Source organism: Trachurus japonicus, chromosome 24 (assembly GCF_045865225.1).
Source record: "Trachurus japonicus isolate A0001 chromosome 24, Traja_1.0".
Taxonomy (NCBI): Eukaryota; Metazoa; Chordata; class Actinopteri; order Carangiformes; family Carangidae; genus Trachurus; species Trachurus japonicus.
The window spans coordinates 24,994,294-25,017,748 of record NC_140930.1 but is presented as its reverse complement, the minus strand read 5'-3'; the positions used below and the strand labels follow the sequence as shown (position 1 = coordinate 25,017,748).

The 23,455-nt window shown below is 43.3% G+C and overlaps 3 protein-coding genes across 3 annotated transcripts; 2 read left to right on the top strand and 1 right to left on the bottom strand.

The window, feature by feature from the left end:
- Positions 1–1,214: 1,214 nt before the first annotated feature.
- Positions 1,215–9,506, bottom strand: wdr20b (WD repeat domain 20b). The gene is made up of 4 exons (XM_085771369.1): positions 9,231–9,506; positions 6,554–6,736; positions 3,390–4,871; positions 1,215–3,091 (listed from the first exon to the last, which is right to left on the bottom strand). Exons 1-4 carry the CDS (start codon positions 9,477–9,479, stop codon positions 3,035–3,037), a joined length of 1,971 nt encoding a protein of 656 aa, XP_085627495.1. The 5' UTR covers positions 9,480–9,506; the 3' UTR covers positions 1,215–3,034.
- Positions 9,507–11,727: 2,221 nt separating this feature from the next.
- On the top strand, positions 11,728–16,270 carry hsp90aa1.1 (heat shock protein 90, alpha (cytosolic), class A member 1, tandem duplicate 1). The gene is made up of 11 exons (XM_085771019.1): positions 11,728–11,875; positions 12,766–12,915; positions 13,059–13,425; positions 13,540–13,673; positions 13,791–14,096; positions 14,203–14,368; positions 14,501–14,691; positions 14,794–14,941; positions 15,052–15,320; positions 15,423–15,756; positions 15,851–16,270. The coding sequence occupies exons 2-11, from the start codon at positions 12,766–12,768 to the stop codon at positions 15,958–15,960; spliced, it is 2,175 nt and encodes a 724-aa protein (XP_085627145.1). The 5' UTR covers positions 11,728–11,875; the 3' UTR covers positions 15,961–16,270.
- Positions 16,271–16,618: 348 nt separating this feature from the next.
- On the top strand, positions 16,619–23,455 carry LOC146962051 (heat shock protein HSP 90-alpha-like). Its single transcript, XM_085771018.1, has 11 exons — positions 16,619–16,764; positions 18,650–18,799; positions 18,997–19,363; positions 19,470–19,603; positions 20,002–20,343; positions 20,441–20,606; positions 20,719–20,909; positions 21,239–21,386; positions 22,201–22,469; positions 22,585–22,918; positions 23,052–23,455. The coding sequence occupies exons 2-11, from the start codon at positions 18,650–18,652 to the stop codon at positions 23,165–23,167; spliced, it is 2,217 nt and encodes a 738-aa protein (XP_085627144.1). The 5' UTR covers positions 16,619–16,764; the 3' UTR covers positions 23,168–23,455.

Genomic DNA, 23,455 nt, shown 5'->3' with positions numbered 1-23,455 from the left:
ACTTTTTTTTTTTTTTTTACATTTTGTTGATCTCACAGAATAGAACATCCACATTTGCCCATAAAGTTGGAATAAAAAATATTTTTTAACTTCTTCTCATAAAATGATTGTGATAATGTGATTTATTCTAGAGAAGTGCATCTTCTCAAAACATTATTGATCAATCTCTTCCAAGCATATCAATGTGAAAATTAAACCACAATTAACTTGTATAATAGGAATAAAAAGAAGAATGTGTCTGAAAACAAAATTATTCCAACTTTATGGGCAACCATAAAGTCCACCACCTTCACCCTGAACAGAGCTCCAGTCTCATGTTTGGTTTATGGATTTTGTTGGACACTCTCCAGCATGGTGATGGTTTAATTAGCCCATTAAAACACCTGTGTGCTGGGTCTGTTAATAACTTTGCAAACACTTCTTAGCAAAGAAAGAAAGAAAAAAAAAACACATTAAAAACAATTATGCAGAAATGTGGTTACCGTAAAAACAGATTTACCTGGACTAACATTGTCTTGAACTGTGATGCACATGTGAATCCAGATCCATCTGATGATCCTCCATGTTCACTCCCTTGTGTGCACTCCCAAGTCAACAGGATGCATAATGTATATCCTATGCGAACTATACTGGAGCCCCAGCCCCGGTTTCCCCAGCAACAACAACACCACCTGAGAATTAGGCTGCACCTGTGGATACGATGACGGAAAACAACAAAAAAAAAGGGAGAAGGATGGAAAATGACAAGAAAGACAACAACTAAAAGTCACATATAAAAAGCTTATGCTCACATGAGATGCAAAAAGCATTCAATGTTTTTGTTTTGCAAATTTGTGTTTTTACCTGTCTGCAGAGGCCCATTGTCATGCATATAATAGATGACAGTATGCAGTGTGCTTGGTTTCCATGCCCACAATTTGAATGTGTTTAAGCGTGAGCTGGCAACGCAGTGATGTAATGAATTTGGATCAGTCATGTTTTATGTGCAGCCTTCCCACATCCTCATGGATCAAATCACAGGTTAAGTGTTTTGATACCAACATTTGTGCTAAAAGTTAATGGAAGTACCAACCTACTGTGTGATTGCCAGTGGAGTGATAGGAGTGTAATTACACAGTGGCACAGCAACAATTTCGTGTCCTCACATGCACATGTGGCATCATGTGGTGCGCGCTGAAAAGACACTAAAAGAATCCACACAAATGGAGCATGAAGTCTGTCAAAGCTGTTTTAATAGGCGTCACATGGAGGAAAAAGGCTCCCACTGTTAAAATCCTCACTCTTTCCTTTTGTGGGCGCTTGGAAAAAACACCCGCACCTCAAGCACGCACACCACCATCAAGTTCTGACATTAGCCAGATGGTATTGAACACAGTGTCAAAAGTTTGTTCACAAGTTCAGCATCAGTTCAGTGATTATTACTCACAATAACAGGAGTCACAGATTTCAGCCCTGTCTGCGGAACATAAGTCGTCAGTCTTATTTGTTAGTTAAAGTGAATTCACACGCATGTTGATGGATGGGACTAGTGCTAACGGGCGAGGAGGAAGGGGAGGGGAGGGAGGGGGGGTTTTGGGGGGCTATGCCAGCGTTAGTCTTCCTGTGGTTTACCTGAGCTCGGAGAGATGGCTGAATTAGACCGCTGCGTCTGCGCCTACCTGCCTATGTTGTAAAAGGAATCTGCAGCGACAGGCTAGCTTAGCATTCAGCACTACCTGTTAGATAAGAGGATTTCATAGATCTCCTATACCAAACGTTTCATTAATAAAAAATACACCTGAATTCTCTTTATGTACAACAGAAAAGAAAACATTTTCACCTGCATATTCAAGATTCATTTTAATATTAGGTATAGATTTTCTGTATTAGAAATATCACTATTTTCCGAAATGAGGATCTTTCAACTAATGTAATGATCATTTCACCCATAAATCATTGAAGTACAATATTTACATATAATACAGAGCCTGTTTAATCTGAAACAATATTAAAATAAATGTTCAATAGATACAAAGGTTTTTTAATTCTATTTATATTCCAACCTTATCAAGGTGTCCTTACACACTCCAAAAATGTAAAGCCATTCTCCTCTAACAAACTATTAAGTGCAAACAATTTTTTTTCCATATAAAAAACTATGATTGCAGCGTCCAGCGTTGAGACAGTAGGCAATAACACGCCATTTCCCCAAGTGCTTCCAAAGCTGTCTTCAAAATATTTCGCTTGTGTTCCACCGTCACGTTAAAAAAAAAAGAAAAAGAAATGTGAAAAACAAGAATGAAAGGAAATCTGTGCAAAATTCACTTTAAAGTGTGATAACTCTGATTGACATAATTTGTAAAGTAAGTAAAAAGCTTCAGTCTCTCTTGAGCAGGTGTTTAAGGAATGTGGCTGCACGAGGGATCGCCCAGGAGGTTAAAAAAGAACGAAAAAGAAAATCAAAGACTTGGCATTGGGGGGATATGCTGCTGCTCTAAAACAATCCCTCATTTTATTCCCTTTCTTTGTGAATATATTAGATGAAACAAAATGCAGAGAGTGTGACCGAATTAAACCCACACAGAAGGTCAGGTTGAGGCGTTACCACAATGCTTACACCGTGTCTAGTCTTTGAAGAACTACAGGCACAAAGGATCGGGTACAACAGTTTTGTCATTTTCAGACTAGACGTGACTTGATATGACCAGGGATGTAATAGTGAGTCAGTCAACCCTTCCCGTAAACCTCCTGGATGATTTAAAGCTTGCCCTCTTCCTTTCCAGTAGCACCCTTTTTTTCTTTTTTCTTTTATTCGCCCCCTCCACACAAAAGGGGGTCAAGTTTCTAAACCCTGGCTTGGCCAACGTCGCTTATCTAAGCATGAGCGGTTAACACAAAAAAGAGAGCGTTCTGGGTGGCTGTAGTGATGAGAATGAAGGTGACACTGGAGGTCGTGTGGTGTGTGACAGTGTGTGAAGAAGCGCTGCAGGGCCTTGGCCTTGGTCATCCCCGTCTCTGTTGCATGGAGCTGTCATTAGCAGCGCCAGCACTGGGGCTATACTACTGTTCCACTGGGGGAGTTGGCTGGGTTGTTTTGAGATGATAGCAATCCCTGTGGAGAGACAGATAACACACATTGATAAAAAAAAAAAACAAGTGTTAACGTGAATGCTATAAAAGAAGCAGAATAGTGAGGCCATGAGGTTTACTGTCCGAGTGAGATCTGCTCGTACTGTGACTGGTGTGAATGCTGAGGGTTTGTAGTGTAAAATCTGGAATGGAAATAACCAAAAGAAAAGCTCTGGGCCTGCACGCGGCAGCTTTAACAGCCTCTGAATGCAGCTGTGGCTAGACGTAGTGTAAGTGAAGAGGCGTCACATGACAGTATCCTCGAAAGGCCTGTCACTCACCACTTTCCCGGGCCTAGCCCATGTGCAAACGAAACCCTCCTGACAGGCTGTTACCAGACAGTCCTCAAGGAAGATTAACACAGTCAGTCTCTCGTGAGCGATCTTCTTGCACACCAGCGGCTCCAGCAGCGGCACCTCGTCCATGCGCGGGCACAGCGCCGTGCCCAGCGTCTTGGCGGCGTCGGCCTTGGCCGTCCGCGCCGAGCTGAGCTGGTTGAGCTTGTCGCTGCTCTTGCTGCTGATGTGGCCCATGCTGTGGTTCCGTTTGTGGTCCTTCTCGTGGCGCTCCTTGCGCGAGTCGTGCAACGACAGCGTCGCGAACTTGCTGACCCCGGTGGCGATGAAGGCGCTGTCGATGATGCTGTTGCCCTTGGCGGGGCCGCTGTTGCTGTTGCTGCCGCCGCCGCTGCCGCTGTTGTTGTTGCCCGTGTGGCTGTTGGGGGTGCTGCCGCCGCCACCACCGCCGCCACCGCCACCACCGCCACCACCGCCGCCGCCCCCCGCTGGGTTGGAGGAGTGTGGCAAGCTGTTGGACCGAGGCAGGGTGCCGGGGAGGGAGTTGGCCGTGTTGCCGCCGGAGCTGCTGTTGCTCACATTGTCTTTACCGTTGGTGCCGCTGGGAGTCGTAGTGGTGGTGGTGGTGGATACAGTAGTAGTAGTAGTTTGTCCAGTGGCTGGAGGGCTCGTGGCGCTCATAACATTAGTGTGAGTCCTAGTGCGCGACAACGGGAGGTGGGGGAAGAGAATGTCCTCCGTGAGGTCCCACAGACACAGCTGGGTGTCCTGGCCCACCGAGCCGAATCTGTAGGTCACGCTAACGGGTCTACTGTCCGTGGAGTTTCTCTTGGACAGGCGGGAGTGGGCGCTGTTGGCTCTGTCCCGGCCGGCGCCGAAGTGAATCTGCTCGTGGAAGTCCTCGTCGCTGCCGCTGAACTCGGCGGGCGGGTCGCCGTCCTCCACGCTGGTGGTGCAGTGGTCGAACGCCACCACGCTCACCCACGACTTGTGGCCGTGGCCGCGCGCGATCACCTTGCAGTCCGAGAACGACCACACCGTCACCAGGTCGTCCTCCCCTCCCGCCACGATGTAGCGTCCGTCGGGGCTCCAGCACAGGCACAGCAGGCCGCCGAAGTAACTCTTCATCGTACCGTGCAGCTCCGCCGCGTCGAAGCCGAACACCCGCAGGAAGCCGTCCTGGCTGGCGCACGCCAGGAACTTGCCGTCGGGGGAGAAGGCGAACTCGTTGAGCGAGCCTTCGCCCACCGTCCAGCGTAGCAGCGGGTTGCGGGCCGACTTGCTCTTGCACGTGTGCACGGCGTAGTTTTCACCCTGTTTGAGCAGCTGGTAGTGAGGCGCCGTGGTGCCGCAGGTGTTCTCCACGTTGTACAGGTACATGCTGCCGCTGGAGTGAGCCACCAGGAACAGGCTCTCTGAACCAGGAACCCATCGCACACACGTCACTCTTGACTTGTCTATAAGTCTCTGGGGGGAGATGGACAGACAGAGACACCAGAGGGAGAAGAGAGATTGGTCAGCCGAAAACTCCACTGCCTTAATAACCAGGGGTGCACGTAACTGGTATGCAGGTACGCATGAGCAACAAAAATTAGTGTGCAACGTCACGTGTGTCAACAGGCACTTTTGTGTACCTGATAGAGTTGTTCGGTATACCGGTACTAAATTGGTACTGGGTACTGAGGCATTTAAAAAGGTACTATACTACACTTTGATGAGACCGGTACTTGCATTTTGCGCCGCCGGCAGCGGTGACGTCGCCGCATTGTAATTTGAGCCGAGGCGAGTGAGTGAGTGAACACAGCAAAAGAGCGCTATGCGGAGATGAATTAACAGAACGATATTGCGTTGATGAAAAAAAAAAAAAAGCAGAATCAGTTTGTGGCTTGGTCTTGATTCTGTGGCGCTGCACCACACATTGGTTTATGTATGGGAAACATTAGGTGTATGTTTGAGTGAAATGAATGTTTTTGTTTCATTCTATAAACTACTGATAACAATCTCTCCCAAAAATGACAACTGGTCAAAATAACAAAAAAAAAAGCAGTGTTCTCAGACCTCAAATAATGCAAAGAAAACAAGTTGATATTCATTTTTAAACAGACTACTAATGTTTTAATTTAGGAAGAGTTCAGATGAATCTTGATGGAAATTTCTATTTTAATCCTGCAGCAGTGATTGTTTACCGATTTACTGATTACTGATGCATATGTTATAGTTCTAAGATTTTCTATTAAATAAAGTCAATAATGACATTTTTTGTGTTCTCTTTTTATTTGGAAAAGTACCGAAAGTATCGAAAAACATGTTGGTACCGATACCGGTGTGTGTCTCCCATCGTCAGAGGAGAGCTCTGCTGTTCCTCTCTCATTAGCCTGGTGTTTGGCTGCACTTTATATAAAGAAGAGTTGAAGATGTGAAGATCTAACTTCATCTGAGCGCTGATCAGCTGATCAAGAGAACAGTGGATGCGGCGCTGTACAGCTGTAGCAGTGTGTGTGTGTTTTATAACACAAAAAAACCCACCTTCAATCGTCTCATTTGACAGTCGAGGATCAGGTTGCCGATTGGCACAAGCCTAGTCCCAGACATAATAATAGCCTAATAATAATAATTTTATTTATAGAGCACCTTTCAAAAAGTTACAAGGTGCTTATCAATAAATATAATTATAATAACATTATAATGCAGTAATATAGAATAAAAAGCTAAAAGAGTCACAACAATTAGTAAACAGAATCAGTAAAAGTAAAAAGTAAAAGTGAGTTTGAACAAGTAAAATACTGCAGCCTGAGATCAGGTACCTCCAGGGCCCTGCTGGAAGATCTCAGGCTGCGGTCACCGTCAGGCTCATATGTATAGGCAGGAGCCTGACCGCTGAGGCTTTAAAAATGAGCAGTAAGATCTTTAAATCACTTCTAAAACTCACAGGTAACCAGTGAAAGGCAGCGTCTCTACGGCGTGATGTGGTCACAGTACCTGTCATCAGCACGATCCATATGGCTTGAGTACCAAACACTATCTGCTGGTACTCATGTAAGTATGGTAACTTATGTGCACCCCTGCTGCTAATAAGTGATTTTTGATGTAATGACACAAATACAATCCAACAGTTTTCTCCAGTAGAATATCTCCAAACTTGAACCCACCTCTTCATTGAAGAGTTTGCTGGTTTCCTTCTTTATGGGGTCTATGAGCTGCACCTGGCCCGCCGAGAAGCCCACCAGCAGGGAGACGCTCTCTGCCGTCGCTGTGAGTGGGTTGAAATCATGACATGTGGGCTGCGTTCCTTTGTATATCCTCTTGTCTATGGGCTTACTAAGATCAGCAGCCTAGAACCATGCCAAAAACACACACACACACACACACACACACACACACACACACACACACACACACACACACACAGATTAGTGCATTTTGAAACATGGATGCATTTTATTTCATTTTATTTATAGCAACAGCCATGGAAAAATCTTACTTGCTCCAAGGTGACCTCTAAAACTTAATAACCAAAGCCTGACATGCACTCCATCCATTTATACTTAAGAACACAAAGCCTGCAAATTTAATAAGAGCTTCCCACACACTGATTTATTTGTGGTTGTCCACCACAATATCAACACTGACCGCCACGTATTGATTTTCTATTTTAACCTATCTCAATTATTTCATTGTAGAGCTGTGAGCAGCGCATCAATTCACTCAGCCGTTCCTTGCTTTTCTCCCTTTTCTCTCTCTCTCTCAAACACAGACAACAGATACATCTGTCATAGTCAGACTGCACTAGGAGAAACACTGCTGTCCTCCTCATACGTTTCTTTACCGGCCCTCGGTGTGCCTGTCAGTGTGCTGTGGGTGCTGGGACTGGGCTCACTGCACTAATTAAAAGGCATTCCTTGGTTTTCTCTGTTGACTCAAGTTAGAAGTAAATGGCATGATGCCAGAGAACTGCACATTGAAAATCCACACAGCAGTAATTAAATCTGAGTAATTAAACAAGCTGCGTCCTCCTCACTACTGGCTCTTTGTACAACTGTTTATATTCTGTAGGTCATCTGGGAGGCGGAAATACTTTTCTAATATCAGACGCTGAGGTAAGAAGTTGAACAGTAATGTCTAAAAAAATATACTTGCACTTGCAGTCCTTCCCAATTAGTCATTTAACTGGCTGGTCAGTTCAGCACTGCCTTAGCACTTCCTGTTGAGATGTGCACATAGTTTTTGGAAATTCCAGTCAGGGGCAGTTCAGGTAAAACCGGTTTTCTTTTAATTGCAACACTGGCTGTTTAACCCCTTGGTCAGAGGTTGACACGCAAGTTTTTTTCCTAATCCACTGGATGGCTGGTCAGAGCATGATCAAAATGCAACTGGAATTTACTTTGCTCCTGTTTATACCGGGCTGTGGTTCACACTTACATATTATATGCCAACATGTTATACGACTGATTTGCTGAACTCCACACAATACCTCAAAATAAAGCCTTTCTGCTTGGACTACTATTTAAGGTAAAATTGCTCAAGAATAAGTGATTCAGTGGGCAACAGGTGCTGTGGTGACTTCAGTTCAGCCCAGATCCTGAAGAGGATAATATAAGCAATAAGAAAAGGATGAGGCCAGATTGTCTATTTGCATGTTGTTATGTGAAAATGACAATATTGAATAATTAAAAAGTCACATTGTCAAATTAGCCCTCTTCCACATGTTGAAGTGTTTAAGCATTGCAACAAACTGAATCCTAAACTACTGCTTATTTTAATGTGTCTAGTAGTGTGTGTGTGTGTGTGCGTGCATGTCGGAATTGATAACAGCTGCCAGGACACATGCACCATACTCTAATCCTGTTGCCTATAAAATCACAATTAAATCTCATTACCCTAACGCTAACAATATAGACAAACTTGTATAAAGTTCATAACAATACCTAATATGATTGTTAAAGCAGGTGTTTCCTTATGTCTAGTATTTTTCTTTTCTTTAAATAGGGGTATATGAACATTTTCTTTAAAATACTGGTGGTTTTGATTGAAGGTGGACAGAAAGACACATGTAAAACCACAGCTTCTAATCCTATGATCCCTCCTGCTCTGTAGGGTTGTATCTCAAAGAACAGCAGTCTCGCCCCTCCACTTCAGACTTCATACACACATCATCACATTCATGATCAGCACCGCCACTCTCACTAAGCCTGCTAAACAAGACCTAACGTGGCTATGCTGCAATGACATCACCACTGTGTACAAACCACACAGTGGATCACATTGCATCACATCCAAACCCTGACACTAGAGTACCGTATATACACATAATTACATCACAAACAGCAAACACACCCCGCTCCCACAACAGCAGCACTACATTGTGAACACTTTTGTAACTGGAGCACTACAGTTGACACTGCTAGTGGTGATCACTGTTGACAACTTGTCACTGGTATAGCCTAGAGGTTTTACCATGTAAAGACCGGGGATAAACAAACGCATCCTGAGACGTGACACGACAAGCCTTTTCACACGCTACCCACCGCACTGGAAAAAATCCCATGTCACGGCTTGTCACAGACCGAGAACTCAAAAAACCGGACGCCTCTGAATCGCACACGACCCATACAGACAAAAACAACAACTGTGGCGATGTTAGCCGGGGATGCTAATTAGCTCTTAACTTAGCTAGGTCTGCTACATGGCCTTGTCTTGACAACCTGCGCACTTCAATGACAGAAGCCCAGAGAGTTGACAGTCACGGTGCGACACGTTTCGAGACGCCGGAGCAGAGTGCTACTCCCGGGCAGCGCGGGCTCCGTCGCTCCGGTCGATATTGTTTACCTTTCTCACGCCTTTGTAGATATAAAAGTACAGTTCCCGGCCCACATTGAAACAGATCCTGTCGCCGTTGCCGGACTGGTCGTTTACATTGACGAAGGAGACCTTGACGGGATTGGAGCCCTGCGAGTTGAAAGGCACCCTGTTCGGGCGGCTGTATTCGGAGTGAGTGAGGAGTTTGTAGACGCCTTCTCGTGTGGTGAATTGAGTTTTAATTTCGTTCATCTCCTTCCCTCCTCCCTCCGCCGCCATCTTGGAAATTGGCGTTCATCCTTGTCCGATTCCCGGATGTTACGGACAGCGCATGCGTCCGACCGTTGAAGTCCGGCAGCCATGCGTACATAGGAATATAAAGTCATGTGAGGCAAAATTAGAATAACAAAACGTTGGAACTGTTCAATCACGATCAACCACACCTAATATACGGTAATTATATACACTCAATTTACCTTACAGACAAAATGCACTTATTTAACGCAGGTCCTTATTAAGAAAAAAGTATATAGCCTAACATAAAATAAACAAATATTGATAAAGGCCTAGTTGAAGTGCCACATACAATTCCAGATGTATAGAAAATGCAAACAAAAAGTTGCCACTAGGCCCGTATTCAGGAGCAAAGCAACACTGGGTATAGAAATCTATTTTTATTTATGATAAGAAATAAAACTGAAGTGACAGCACAGAGAACCATTAGTCCTCTTAATAGACTATAGGCTAGTTGAATGAAACTACTACAGTGATACAAGATACAGCTCTAGTAGACAGAACCCACTGGACTTTGATGTAATTAAATTACTCAAAGTAAGACCCATCAGAGCATATACACCATGGACTTTTCAATTTAGCCATCTCCGAATCCTGCTCAGAACACATAAACATGGACACAGCATCTTAATCTGGCACACTCTTTGAAATATGAGGTATCTGGCATTCTGTTAGAAAATATCATCTTACAGTGATTGCGACAGTTCTCCATGTTTCTCAACATAGACAGCAGCCTCTAGTAGTGTCTGCTATCAGCTGGAAACATTTGGATTACGTAACAGCAAGTGTAATACACTGCCATCCTCTGGCTAACTGAAGACACTGGCATGCAGACTGGTCCAGAGGATTCTAGTGTTTTTAACTTATACAATGCTGTGTTCACAGTGTTGTCCCAAATTGAAAAAAATATTTTGTAGGTTCTCTTTGATATATTCTTAGTTTAATGGAGGGCGAATGAAAGTGAATTTACTTTTCAGTAGGTAAATCTGGCATAAGATAGTGTGCGCATCTCTCCTTTGTCTCTTCCTCTCTCTCACATGATTCATAGTTTTCATCAACAGTTTTCCAAATTTTTAAAAATCCAATAATATGTAATTATTATTTCCTGTATGAATATAATTATAGAATATAATATGTTATATTCCCTCTATATTAGAATCCCTTGGGACCCCTATTAACATGTCAGAGGATGTGTTAGGATTCTCTTTTGACTTATTATGGCAGTAAAAAACACAAAACTCACAGTCACAGTTACATTTAGTTCAGACTGATATTGAGATGCCCTTATGTCTTCACAGTTGTACTGCAAGCCATATAAAGAGTGAACAGTCCATTTCCGCTTTCAAGAAATGGCTTCAAGCATGATCCAGTGTTAGCTTCATTATAACTGTCAGTCAGTACATCTTAAAATCAATTTAAAATTCATAAGTCCCATGTCCCCAGACTATAGGGCCTTAACTTTTATTTCAATATTATTTTTGTATGTGGTCATATGACTATAAGGCCAGCTCAATATTACACCAAATAACCTTCAATTTATAGCGATGACATGACATGCTTTTGCAACTGTGGTCCTCAAACTTTTTGAACATCATTAGATGGCTGATTTGTAAACTCCATCCAAAGATGAAAGCTAGGAGATACGACTAAAAGCTACGGACAATTCCTTGGACACTGGCATCATGCAAAGAATTCTTTGTTTTATCATGATCAAGTTTATTCTAATTTTAATTGTATTTAAAAGTGTGACATCAATCCAAGCAGACACGGATAATCTGAGCAGCATCTTCATCTGCATCTCAACTTCCTTGACAAATGCAGCACACGAGCGGCCTGTGCTGCTTAGATGAAAACCTTTTGTGTTTCAGCCCAATCTTGCATGCCTAAAAAAGACATGAGCCTGCTGTCCATAGGAGCTGTGGTGTGTGTCCAGTGCGGCTACACGACAACAGCTGATAGCAAAGGCAATGCACAGCTGTGACGCTTTCAGGGGGGGTACGGAGCTTACCACCCAGACAAGCTATCAGGAAAGCTCTTGTTGTGAGTGACAGGCACTCCTTGTGACTCTGCAGCCCTATAAGGGCACATCAACTTTAGGGCTCTGGTGTCTCACTAACCACCCCCCAACACCCCCCCTTACTGCTGTGAACGTATCTTCTAGAAGCTTCTGAATGGGAGCTTCGAGAAACCACCCCTTTAGTATAAAAAGACACCGGCATGTCACGGGGTCTGCATAGAGTCAAAAGGTACTCACTTGAACACACCAAAGGAGACTTACTGCCCCTAGGAGTGGCAAGACACATTTGGATCTCTTCAAGAAGAGAAGTTCAGTGGTATATCTGATTTCTATCTACAAGAAGTGACTGACGACAAATCTCAAGGTAAGACTGGACTCTTTAAAACCAAATAGAGCTGTGGTCATTCCAAATGAAAATTGCAAAAATAATGAATGGAAATGGAATAGTTCATTAGGTGCTTAAATGGCAGGAACAGATGCGAAGAAACATAAAGTCAAGTAGCCGACAGTTTGGTATTAGTTTTAGGGTGAAAAAAAAAAAGGTGATGCTTTACCAGAAGTCTCTTTTAAGATCGGAGCATGCAAGGAGCACATGGCAAGCAGGGTGACCCTGAGTATGAGAGCAATGGCGCATGGGCAGGAAAACCAGCTGGCACAAAGAGCAGATGCAGCACATTTGCATCTTAGTGCAGTTATTAAGGAAAAGACACAAACTATCAAATGGAGCATTTATACAACATTTAACTAAATGAATTTATGTAACTTTGGATTTAAATAAATGTTACGACAGGGCAGAGCTGCTTATGCAGAATTCTACTGATATACCTCAGTCATGAAAATAGATGCAAGACTCTTGCTGGTCTATAGTTAGAGACCAAAAGAGAATTTTGTTTCTCTATCTTTGAAGTGGAGGCCAGCACTCCTTCCTTGAAGATAAAGGTGTTAAATGACACATGTTGAGGCTGATGGGGGTTGGGAAAAGCATCAGAGCTCCACCCATTTCTACCACGTCTTTGGTTGACAGATGGAACATGTGGTCATCTAGCATCAGCAATTGCTCCCCCCTACCCCCCACCCCCCACCCCCCAAACCATGAGGCTGACTGTAGCAAGGAGAGAGGGGGGGCTTCCAAGATGTATAGCACATAAATAACAAGTTTATTGAAGAGAATGGATATGTTAAACTTAAGGAACGTTAATAATGAACCCAGAATCAGATTTTAGGAAACATAATATACTGTTTGCATTCCTTTAGATGCCTGAGAACGCCGGACACGTTATGGAGGAGGAAGTGGAGACCTTTGCCTTCCAGGCTGAGATTGCTCAGCTTATGTCTCTTATCATCAATACCTTCTACTCAAACAAAGAGATCTTCCTCAGAGAGCTCATCTCCAACTCCTCAGATGTAAGTATCAGAACTTCACCATTTTGCTCCATACAGTGGGATCCAAAAGTCTGAGACTGTTTTTTCCATTCACTTGAGTATAATAGCAGCCCAAAGATTTGATCAAACACCACTATTTCAACTGTCCTATTCCCTCTGGGCAGGCTTTGGACAAAATCAGATATGAAAGCTTGACAGACCCCACCAGGCTTGAGTCCTGCAAGGAGCTGAAGATTGAAGTCAGGCCCGACCTGCACGCTCGCACCCTGACCCTGATGGACACCGGTATCGGCATGACCAAGGCCGACCTGATCAACAACCTGGGCACAATCGCCAAATCTGGCACCAAGGCTTTCATGGAGGCTCTGCAGGCTGGAGCTGACATCTCTATGATCGGTCAGTTCGGTGTGGGTTTCTACTCCGCCTACCTGGTGGCAGAGAAGGTGACGGTCATCACCAAGCACAACGATGACGAGCAGTATATTTGGGAGTCGTCTGCTGGAGGCTCATTCACAGTCAAGACTGATCCTGGTAAATGTCATTTCCCTCAATGATATATTACTCTGTTTAACACTTTGCAAGATGAATGTAATTTGACTCATTACCTGGCACTGTTCTCATCATTGATTTTATTGTTCCTTTTAGGAGAGCCTATTGGCAGAGGCACAAAAGTGATCCTTCACCTCAAGGACGATCAGACAGAATACTGTGAGGAGAAGCGCATCAAAGAAGTTGTGAAGAAGCACTCACAGTTTATTGGCTACCCTATTACACTTTATGTAAGTTCTTATGAAGGCCTACTAACAATTAGAATCACAGACCTAATAAGACAATGTCAGTGACAATGTTGAACACAAAACAATCCTAAACCACCGTTCTTTTTGCATTCATTCAAGGTGGAGAAGACAAGGGAGAAGGAGGTGGACCTTGAGGAGGGAGAAAAGGAGGAGGAGGCTGAGAAAGATGCTGCTGAGGACAAGGACAAACCAAAGATTGAGGATGTTGGCTCTGATGAGGATGAGGACAGCAAGGATGGCCAGAACAAGAGGAAGAAGAAGGTCAAGGAAAAGTACATTGATGCTCAGGAGCTTAACAAGACCAAGCCCATCTGGACCCGTAACCCAGACGACATCACCAATGAAGAGTATGGAGAATTCTACAAGAGTCTGACCAACGACTGGGAGGACCACCTGGCTGTTAAGGTAACCTAAATTGACGGATGACAATTCAATAAGCAGACACAAAAGTTTTATGGACAATATCATATTTTTGCGCTCATAAATTAACACCTATATCTCGTCTTGGCAGCACTTCTCAGTGGAGGGTCAGCTGGAGTTCCGTGCCTTGCTCTTTGTGCCCAGAAGAGCTGCATTCGACCTCTTTGAGAACAAGAAGAAGAAGAACAACATTAAGCTTTATGTGCGCAGAGTCTTCATCATGGACAACTGTGATGAGCTGATCCCAGAGTACCTCAGTAAGTGTGGAATTACTGGCTTGTGAAGATTGTTCATAAATCATATAATCAGTCAATAATAGTTAAAGAAAAATACATCTGTTAAAACAGTAATCTAGATGCTGACCAGGTTGTCTTTATCCACTCTGCCAGATTTCATCAAGGGTGTGGTGGACTCTGAGGATCTGCCACTCAACATCTCCAGAGAGATGCTGCAGCAGAGCAAGATCCTGAAGGTCATCCGCAAGAACCTGGTTAAGAAGTGCCTGGAGCTTTTCACTGAACTCTCTGAGGACAAGGACAACTACAAGAAATGCTACGAGCAGTTCTCCAAGAACATCAAGGTAGTTTGATCCACCTGGATACATTAGCCCTTCGAATGAAACAGTTGAATGTCTTAATTAGGTTTATTTTTCACATTAGTAACACAGTATTTTGTGTTTTAGCTTGGCATCCATGAGGATTCTCAGAACAGGAAGAAGTTGTCTGATCTGCTGCGCTACTACACCTCGGCCTCTGGAGACGAGATGGTTTCCCTGAAGGAATATGTGTCTCGCATGAAGGACAACCAGAAACACATCTACTACATCACAGGTTAGATTTTCATCCTTTTTTTCTTATTTTGCGGAAAGGTTCTTGCACATATCATATAGTAATTAACATATGTTACTTTAATGTACTAAATTTAAATGACCTTTTCACAGGTGAGACCAAAGACCAGGTCGCTAACTCTGCCTTTGTGGAGCGCCTTCGCAAAGCCGGCCTGGAGGTCATTTACATGATTGAGCCCATCGATGAGTACTGTGTCCAGCAGCTGAAGGAGTACGATGGCAAGAACCTGGTTTCAGTCACCAAGGAAGGCCTGGAGCTGCCTGAGGACGATGACGACAAGAAGAAGCAGGAGGAGCTCAAAAATAAGTTTGAGAACCTTTGCAAGATCATGAAGGATATCCTCGACAAGAAGATTGAGAAGGTAATAGAAACAATGTCATCATCTATTTTAGCATTCCATTCATAATATGCTATAACATTATGGTGATAATGTGACTGTATTAATTCTTGTTCTCATCCACAGGTCACAGTCTCCAACCGCCTGGTCTCCTCCCCCTGCTGCATCGTCACCAGCACCTACGGCTGGACGGCAAACATGGAGAGGATCATGAAGTCTCAGGCCCTCAGAGATAACTCCACCATGGGCTACATGACAGCCAAGAAGCACCTTGAGATCAACCCTGACCATCCCATTGTGGAGACCCTGAGGCAGAAGGCAGAGGCTGACAAGAACGATAAAGCTGTGAAGGACCTGGTCATCCTGCTGTTTGAGACTGCACTGCTCTCCTCAGGATTTACTCTGGATGACCCTCAGACCCACTCAAACCGCATCTACAGAATGATCAAGCTGGGTCTTGGTAAGTTTTTTTTTTCCCTGACTACTGACAGGACAGGAATGTAGGCTATCTGCTTATTACCTTTGGTTGCTAATTAATACTCTCTCATCTACAGGCATTGATGATGATGATTCCGCAGTTGAAGACCTCATTCAGCCTGCTGATGAAGACATGCCAGTCTTGGAAGGGGATGATGACACATCAAGAATGGAGGAAGTTGACTAAAGTACTTGGTCGACTCTTTCATGCTTTCTTAATTTTTATTTTTGTAAGATATGTCGCTTCTTCAAATTTCATTATAACACACCTTTCATTTCTTAAGCAGTATTAACTGGTCAGTACAAGTTAATTGATGGAATTGATGCTGGCCACAATGTGGTTTAGTCTACATTATATCAGCTGGTTATGAAACTACTGACAATCATTAAGAGTAATATATGGTCAATGGGAATTTGACTTACTATGTCTCTTTTTGTAGCTACTTCATTTTTTATGAAATACATTCAAATTTGTAATAAAATGTATTCACAAATAAGATGTGTGATGTCTCTGAGTCTACTGCATGCTGAATTTCAACACTTTGTTCAGTTTCAAAATATGAATAATAGTTGAAAGGGGGATTTTCACAACAGGGGTGCCTGAAACAAGTCCAAACAAACTTTTAATCAATCAGCTCATCCTGTTTCACCCAATGTTCTGGAATTTTCACTGGACACACACACAGTGGATCTTATCACCCGGCTCAGCCTCCCTACTTTTAATTCCGCCTCCTTCAGCCAATAGCGGACGGAGAAGCGTGAGATTGGCAGCTCGCCGGGCCAGTCAGCGGCCCCCACTGAGCTGTCGCGAGGAGGATTCCAGATGGTTCTGGAGGCTCAGGTCAGGATTTCTCGAACGCTCGCAGAGTGGAGCTACTAAAGCAGCTCAGCGCCGTCTCCTCTCCGACAGAAACCTCACAGCCGGTCGTCTGCGATTAAGGAACGACCTCCACGCGCTTCTCTACGAAGTTTCCGTACACGGAGGACCAAGGTAGGCTAAATGCATTTAATGTAGAGATAATTTACTGTCACAACGGCGTCATAATAACAAAGATGCCAACAGCTGAAATGTAATAGGCTATCATTTATTTACTTTGACATTCATATTCTCTTCTTTCTCGGCGTTTTTATGGGATGTCAGTGATGATAAAGTATGTGGACATGCCTGGGTGCGACCGGTGATGAGCTGCTTAGTTAGGACAGCATCAAGTCTTACTGAATCTGAATGTACATCGTGTAATTATCAGATTACGGCAATACGATAACAGTGGGCCTGTCGTGTTTACTTTGCATTCCCTTGTAGAGGTTTATTACAGAGTGTGGGAGAGGAGCTTTTCTCCTGCAGAGCGTCGTTATTTGCACATTTCAACAAACTTTTCCAAGAATTGCCTTGGCAACCATCCTGCACACATAACCTTCCGCTACACTGACCACATGGTGCGTTCGTGGTCAACTTGTCAGACACGAATAATGATGCTCGATTCAATAAATGTAGGCTACATAATATTAACAGAGCAGAGACAGCTTGCTCCAGATTACACTTTGCAGTCAGTGCGAGTACAGGACTGATATTCACAGTTCCCCCCCTCAGATGGTTTGGAGGAGGAGCGCTCGATCCCTATGGAAACTGCTAGAGAGCTCAGTGCGCCTCTTGGTACCTTCTAGAAACTTGCATTTCGCCTGGGAAACCGATAGGTGGCGTGATTCTCTCTGATGTTAATCATCATGGATGCAATTCTAACCACGTGCGCCCCTTTGATTAACCTATGCACAATACTGTCAATAGCAGTAGGAGCATGAAAACACAGCTGTCATGACTTATGTAAGTTTGTGAGCTGAAGTCCTACATTCATTCATCACTGTGGTCTCTGATATAAAACAGTTATATTAACTCTGTCAAACTACATTTTTAGGAAATCTCTTGAATATCCTACCACTTTGCACACTGTCTGTAAACCATTTTAATCTCTTTGCCTGCTGTCAAGAAAATAAAATAATTATGTAACTTGCTTAAAGGCAGAAGCAGGTGGATTTAGTCCCTTTCGTCAAAGATGGATTATAGAGAGGTGGAGCATTGAGCCAAGCTGGACAGTCTGTCACACCACCTGCCTGCACTGGCGATACAAGGCCACGCATTACCTATAATTACTAAAGCAAACCTTACTGCAACCACAGGTATTTCTATAGGAAGTAAAAATATTCCTAACAAGTTTCCCTGTTGAAGGATAATTACTGCATCAGCAGATACACATTTTGTCACACCAGAGCCATGCACTAGATGCTGACATTGTGCCAGTGGAATTGATCAAACTGTACGGCAGTTATAGTCGTGTTCAATGCATTGTATGCTATTATAAATTCTAACTCTTACGGCTTGCACATTACCTGAGGATGATTGGTGGACTTTGTTGTAGGTGGGACAGCAGACACTGAACACCAGCATACACATAGGCCTGTAAGAAATCTTGTAAACTGTAAAAAAAAAAAAAAAAAATGAGACAGGAACAAACAGAGCTGTTGCAGTCTTTCAGCTGTGCTCGTCAGAGCAGATCACCATCTGCATAGTTGATTGTACATAGGTTTTTATGTTGGATACCTTTCCTGGTGCAAGTCTGGACTCTCGGATTGAGGGGATCAGTGGTCAACCTGCTCTTCCACTTGAGAAATAACATAGAAATATCTATCAGGTATATAGTATTATTAGAGCATACAGAATTATAACAACTCTAATCAAATAATTGCACACGCGTGTGTAATAGCCTACTGAAGATAGACTTGCTGCTAGATAAAAGGAAATACCATTTATTGTGTATGCATTTGTTGTCCTGCATTATATTTATGTTTAAAACAGATATGCATTCGTCCCCTCTGCTTAGATGCCGGAACCACATGACCAGCCGATGGAGGAGGAGGCTGAGACCTTTGCATTCCAGGCTGAGATTGCTCAGCTGATGTCCTTGATCATCAACACCTTCTATTCCAACAAAGAGATCTTCCTTAGGGAGCTTATCTCCAACTCCTCAGATGTAAGTTTACCATGGTATTAGTCCAAAGCTGCCAGTTTAATCTCAGGTTTTGTCAAACCAATTTATTGAGCTTGTCTTATAGGATGTATTATATTGTATTTGATACAATGCAAATTAAATGTGAGAAACTGAATAATTTAAAATCTAAGATAAAACTGTTTTTTTGTTTCGTTTTTGTTTGTTTTTTTTAATTCCAGGCCCTGGACAAAATCCGCTATGAAAGTCTCACAGACCCCACTAAGCTTGACACTGGCAAGGACCTCAAAATTGAAATCATTCCAAACAAAGAGGAACGCACCGTGACCCTGATTGACACAGGCATCGGCATGACCAAGGCTGATCTAATCAATAATTTGGGCACAATCGCCAAATCTGGCACCAAGGCTTTCATGGAGGCTCTGCAGGCCGGAGCTGACATCTCTATGATCGGTCAGTTCGGTGTGGGTTTCTACTCTGCCTACCTGGTGGCAGAGAAGGTGACGGTCATCACCAAGCACAACGATGACGAGCAGTACGCCTGGGAGTCGTCTGCTGGTGGATCTTTCACCGTTAAAGTGGACACCTGTGAGTTTGTTTTGTGGTTATTCAACTATTCAGTTACAATCTAGGAAGAGCAGAATGTGCCAAGGTTATGTGTACCGTGCACTGACCTTTTATTTTCTCTGTGCAGCTGAGCCAATAGGCCGTGGCACCAGGGTGATCCTGCACCTGAAGGAAGACCAGGCAGAATACCTGGAGGAGAAAAGAGTCAAAGAGATCGTGAAGAAGCACTCGCAGTTTATTGGCTATCCCATCACACTCTTTGTAAGTACTCATTGACAAGGGGTTCAAATTGCTCAGACTTTTAAAATAAGTCACAGTAGTTATTGTTGAAAAATACATGAATGGTTTTTATTATCCCATCAGCAATATAATGTCCCGACAAACAAAGAAAAAAGTTACAGAGTGCTCACAGGTGAGGGGTAGACTCCAGACAGTTTGTTCAGGTGCTCATGAAGTTGAAAAGTCCAAAGTGGAAAGAGCAAAAGCAAAAAAGCTTACTTCAGGCACTCTGACTTTAAATTTCTTTAAAAAGCCTTTATTTTAATTAGGGCATATCCCTTATTAAAATATGAGACGCCAACCAGATATATAACCGGAAATATAATGTTTAGTTGCAGCCAGTGACTGTTGAGTTTTTTTCTTTTCTTTTTTTCCTGCAGGTGGAGAAAGAGCGTGACAAGGAGGTGAGCGACGACGAGGCGGAGGAGGAGAAGGAGAAAGACAAGGATGACGATGAGGAGAAGGACGAGGATAAGCCTGAAATTGAGGATGTTGGGTCAGATGAAGAGCACGACCACGACCATGACCACGACCATGACCACGACCACTGTTCAGACAAAAAGAAGAAGAAGAAGAAGATCAAGGAGAAGTACATTGATCAGGAGGAGCTGAACAAGACCAAACCTCTGTGGACCCGTAACCCAGACGACATCACTAATGAGGAGTATGGCGAGTTTTACAAGAGTCTTACCAATGACTGGGAGGACCACTTGGCTGTAAAGGTTGTTGTCTAAATATATTATATATATTTATTATTTTTTAACTTGGAAAGCAGTTATTTTAATAAATAATGTAATAACAAATCATTTTCTCCAACAGCACTTTTCAGTAGAAGGTCAGCTGGAGTTCCGTGCCCTGCTCTTCGTGCCACGCCGTGCTCCATTTGACCTCTTTGAGAACAAGAAGAAGAAGAACAACATCAAGCTGTATGTGCGCAGAGTCTTCATCATGGACAACTGTGATGAGCTGATCCCAGAGTACCTCAGTAAGTGTGGAATTACTGGCTTGTGAAGATTGTTCATAAATCATTATAATCAGTCAATACTAGAGTCAAAGAAAAATATGTTTAAAAAAGTTGTCTTTATCCACTCTGCCAGATTTCATCAAGGGTGTGGTGGACTCTGAGGATCTGCCACTCAACATCTCCAGAGAGATGCTGCAGCAGAGCAAGATCCTGAAGGTCATCCGCAAGAACCTGGTTAAGAAGTGCCTGGAGCTTTTCACTGAACTTTCTGAGGACAAGGACAACTACAAGAAATACTACGAGCAGTTCTCCAAGAACATCAAGGTCAGTGTCCTCTCCTTGCTCTACAGAAGCCACACGTTCTTTTGGCAGCCACCTTGTGTTAAAGCCTTGTTTGCTTGGTTTGGTTGGGTGATTTGTGGTTGCTCTGACCTCCTGGTCACTAGCCATCTGTTAGATCCTTTGGCCATATTGTCTCAATGAAAAGCTGCTTAATTAAGCCTTGTATAGAGCCTTTCACAGCCATCTCCTGTTTAAATGGAGGCACTCTGGCTGTCAACGGTTGGACCTAATAAGATTAATAATAGTGTTTTCACTTATTCTAACCCATCAAACACAGAATTAAATGTGGATTGGATGTTTCCTTTGTTTAGCTTGGTATCCATGAGGATTCTCAGAACAGGAAGAGGCTGTCTGAGCTGCTGCGCTACTACACCTCAGCTTCTGGAGACGAGATGGTTTCCCTGAAGGACTATGTCACACGTATGAAGGACAGCCAGAAACACATCTACTACATTACAGGTAAGGAAGCTCTTCATTTATAAAAATGTACAGTTTTTAGGATTTTAAAATAAATGAGTGTCTGTAATGTTACATTAAAGGAGACACATTCTGCCCCTTTTCCACAAATTAAAATAGTTCCCAGGTGTCTTAAAGACATGTCTGTGACATGCTTTGGTCAAAATACCCCAAGCATCAAACATCACAGCTCTTTTCATCCTCTCTAAACAGCCCTGTTCAGAACGACTGGTTTCAGTGCCTGTTCCTTTAAATACAAATGAACCACTGCTTGCCCCGCCCCTTCTACTGGTACCAGGTACGGGTGGGGTTATGCAAATTCCAATAATGTAACTAGCTACATCATTGGAAGACAACCAAGGGAACAGCTTGTAAAACCACATGGATTTCAACATAGGGAGCCTGAAAATTACAGATTTCATTTTGGGGGCCGGAAGGCAAAACAAACACCCAAATATATGTTAAAGAGCCTTCAAAAATTATCCTCAAGCTTTACTTTCAAATTAGCCACCTCCACTTTCTCTTTCTTATTCTCTTTACCTAATTATCCATACCTGTTGAATGATATCTTTACTTTACAATATCATAACTTTTATTTATTTATATGCTTATTTTATTTCCTCAGATTGGGATGTACTGGATGTAGGGGGGGGGTTGTTCGGTGAAAAATCAAAAAGTATTATCTTTTTGTACAACTGTCTTTCTGTACTTTGTTCTCAATAAAAAGATTGTTGAAAAAAAAAGAGCCTTCAAAAAGTGATATTTCCATAATATGTCCCCTTTAATGTCTTGGAACATTTCCATATCTGTTTTTCAGGTGAGACCAAAGACCAGGTCGCTAACTCTGCATTTGTGGAGCGCCTTCGCAAAGCCGGCCTGGAGGTCATTTACATGATCGAGCCCATCGATGAGTACTGTGTCCAGCAGCTGAAGGAGTTTGAGGGCAAGAACCTGGTTTCAGTCACCAAGGAAGGCCTGGAGCTGCCTGAGGACGAGGACGAGAAGAAGAAGCAGGAGGAGAAGAAGGCTCAGTTTGAGAACCTGTGCAAGATCATGAAGGACATCTTGGAGAAGAAGGTGGAGAAGGTGAGCAGATGAATGAATAAATGGCATTAAAACATCCCGAGATATGTTGTACATCTTCCTATTGTGCATAATTCCATTGATGCAGAACATAACTGAATTCATTTATGTGTGCCAGGTCACAGTCTCCAACCGCCTGGTCTCCTCCCCCTGCTGCATCGTCACCAGCACCTACGGCTGGACAGCAAACATGGAGAGGATCATGAAGGCCCAGGCCCTCAGAGATAACTCCACCATGGGCTACATGGCCGCGAAGAAGCACCTTGAGATCAACCCAGACCATCCCATTGTGGAGACCCTGAGGCAGAAGGCAGAGGCTGACAAGAACGACAAATCTGTGAAGGACCTGGTCATCCTGCTGTTTGAGACTGCACTGCTCTCCTCAGGATTTACTCTGGATGACCCTCAGACCCACTCAAACCGCATCTACAGAATGATCAAGCTGGGTCTTGGTGAGTATATATGAATGTTTTTTTTTGTTTTTTTGCTATGCAATTGGAAATTACCATCACTAATTATAGTTTATAACAAATTAATACATGGCTTCACTGACTCAATACACTCTCATTCTTTTTCTTCTTATAGGTATTGATGAAGATGATCTGACACCAGATGAAGTCCAGACCTCTGCTCCCACTGAGGACATGCCCCCTCTGGAAGGGGACGATGACGACACCTCCAGGATGGAGGAGGTGGACTAAGACCGTTTCTACCACCTGCTTATCCAGAAGTAGTGCTCTATCCGGTTCAGAGGTTAATGTTGTAAATGAGCCTGTAATTCCCCCTCCAGCCTCACTTTATTCCCCCTTGCATTGACCATAATGCAGTTCAGATCCATTCCCTTTAGAATTTTATTTTTTAAGTTAACGGTTTTTGTATCTTGAGTTTTGTCTATGCGTTTGTTTTTTGTATTTATTGGCATTGCGATTTTCTTTGTGTGGTCTCGCTAAATGGTGGGACCCATAAATAAAGGTTTACCATGTTATCAA

Excerpts from the sequence above, each read along its gene's own strand:
- wdr20b (XM_085771369.1), bottom strand. The coding sequence starts at position 9,479 with ATGGCGGCGGAGGGAGGAGGGAAGGAGATGAACGAAATTAAAACTCAA. Across the intron at positions 4,872-6,553 it reads GCAAACTCTTCAATGAAGAG|AGACTTATAGACAAGTCAAG; the intron begins GTGGGTTCAAGT and ends ATCTCCCCCCAG. Across the intron at positions 3,092-3,389 it reads GGGCTAGGCCCGGGAAAGTG|GGATTGCTATCATCTCAAAA; the intron begins GTGAGTGACAGG and ends GTCTCTCCACAG.
- hsp90aa1.1 (XM_085771019.1), top strand. The coding sequence starts at position 12,766 with ATGCCTGAGAACGCCGGACACGTTATGGAGGAGGAAGTGGAGACCTTT. Across the intron at positions 13,426-13,539 it reads CACAGTCAAGACTGATCCTG|GAGAGCCTATTGGCAGAGGC; the intron begins GTAAATGTCATT and ends TGTTCCTTTTAG. Across the intron at positions 14,097-14,202 it reads AGGACCACCTGGCTGTTAAG|CACTTCTCAGTGGAGGGTCA; the intron begins GTAACCTAAATT and ends TCGTCTTGGCAG.
- LOC146962051 (XM_085771018.1), top strand. The coding sequence starts at position 18,650 with ATGCCGGAACCACATGACCAGCCGATGGAGGAGGAGGCTGAGACCTTT. Across the intron at positions 20,607-20,718 it reads GCTGATCCCAGAGTACCTCA|ATTTCATCAAGGGTGTGGTG; the intron begins GTAAGTGTGGAA and ends CCACTCTGCCAG. Across the intron at positions 21,387-22,200 it reads ACACATCTACTACATTACAG|GTGAGACCAAAGACCAGGTC; the intron begins GTAAGGAAGCTC and ends TCTGTTTTTCAG.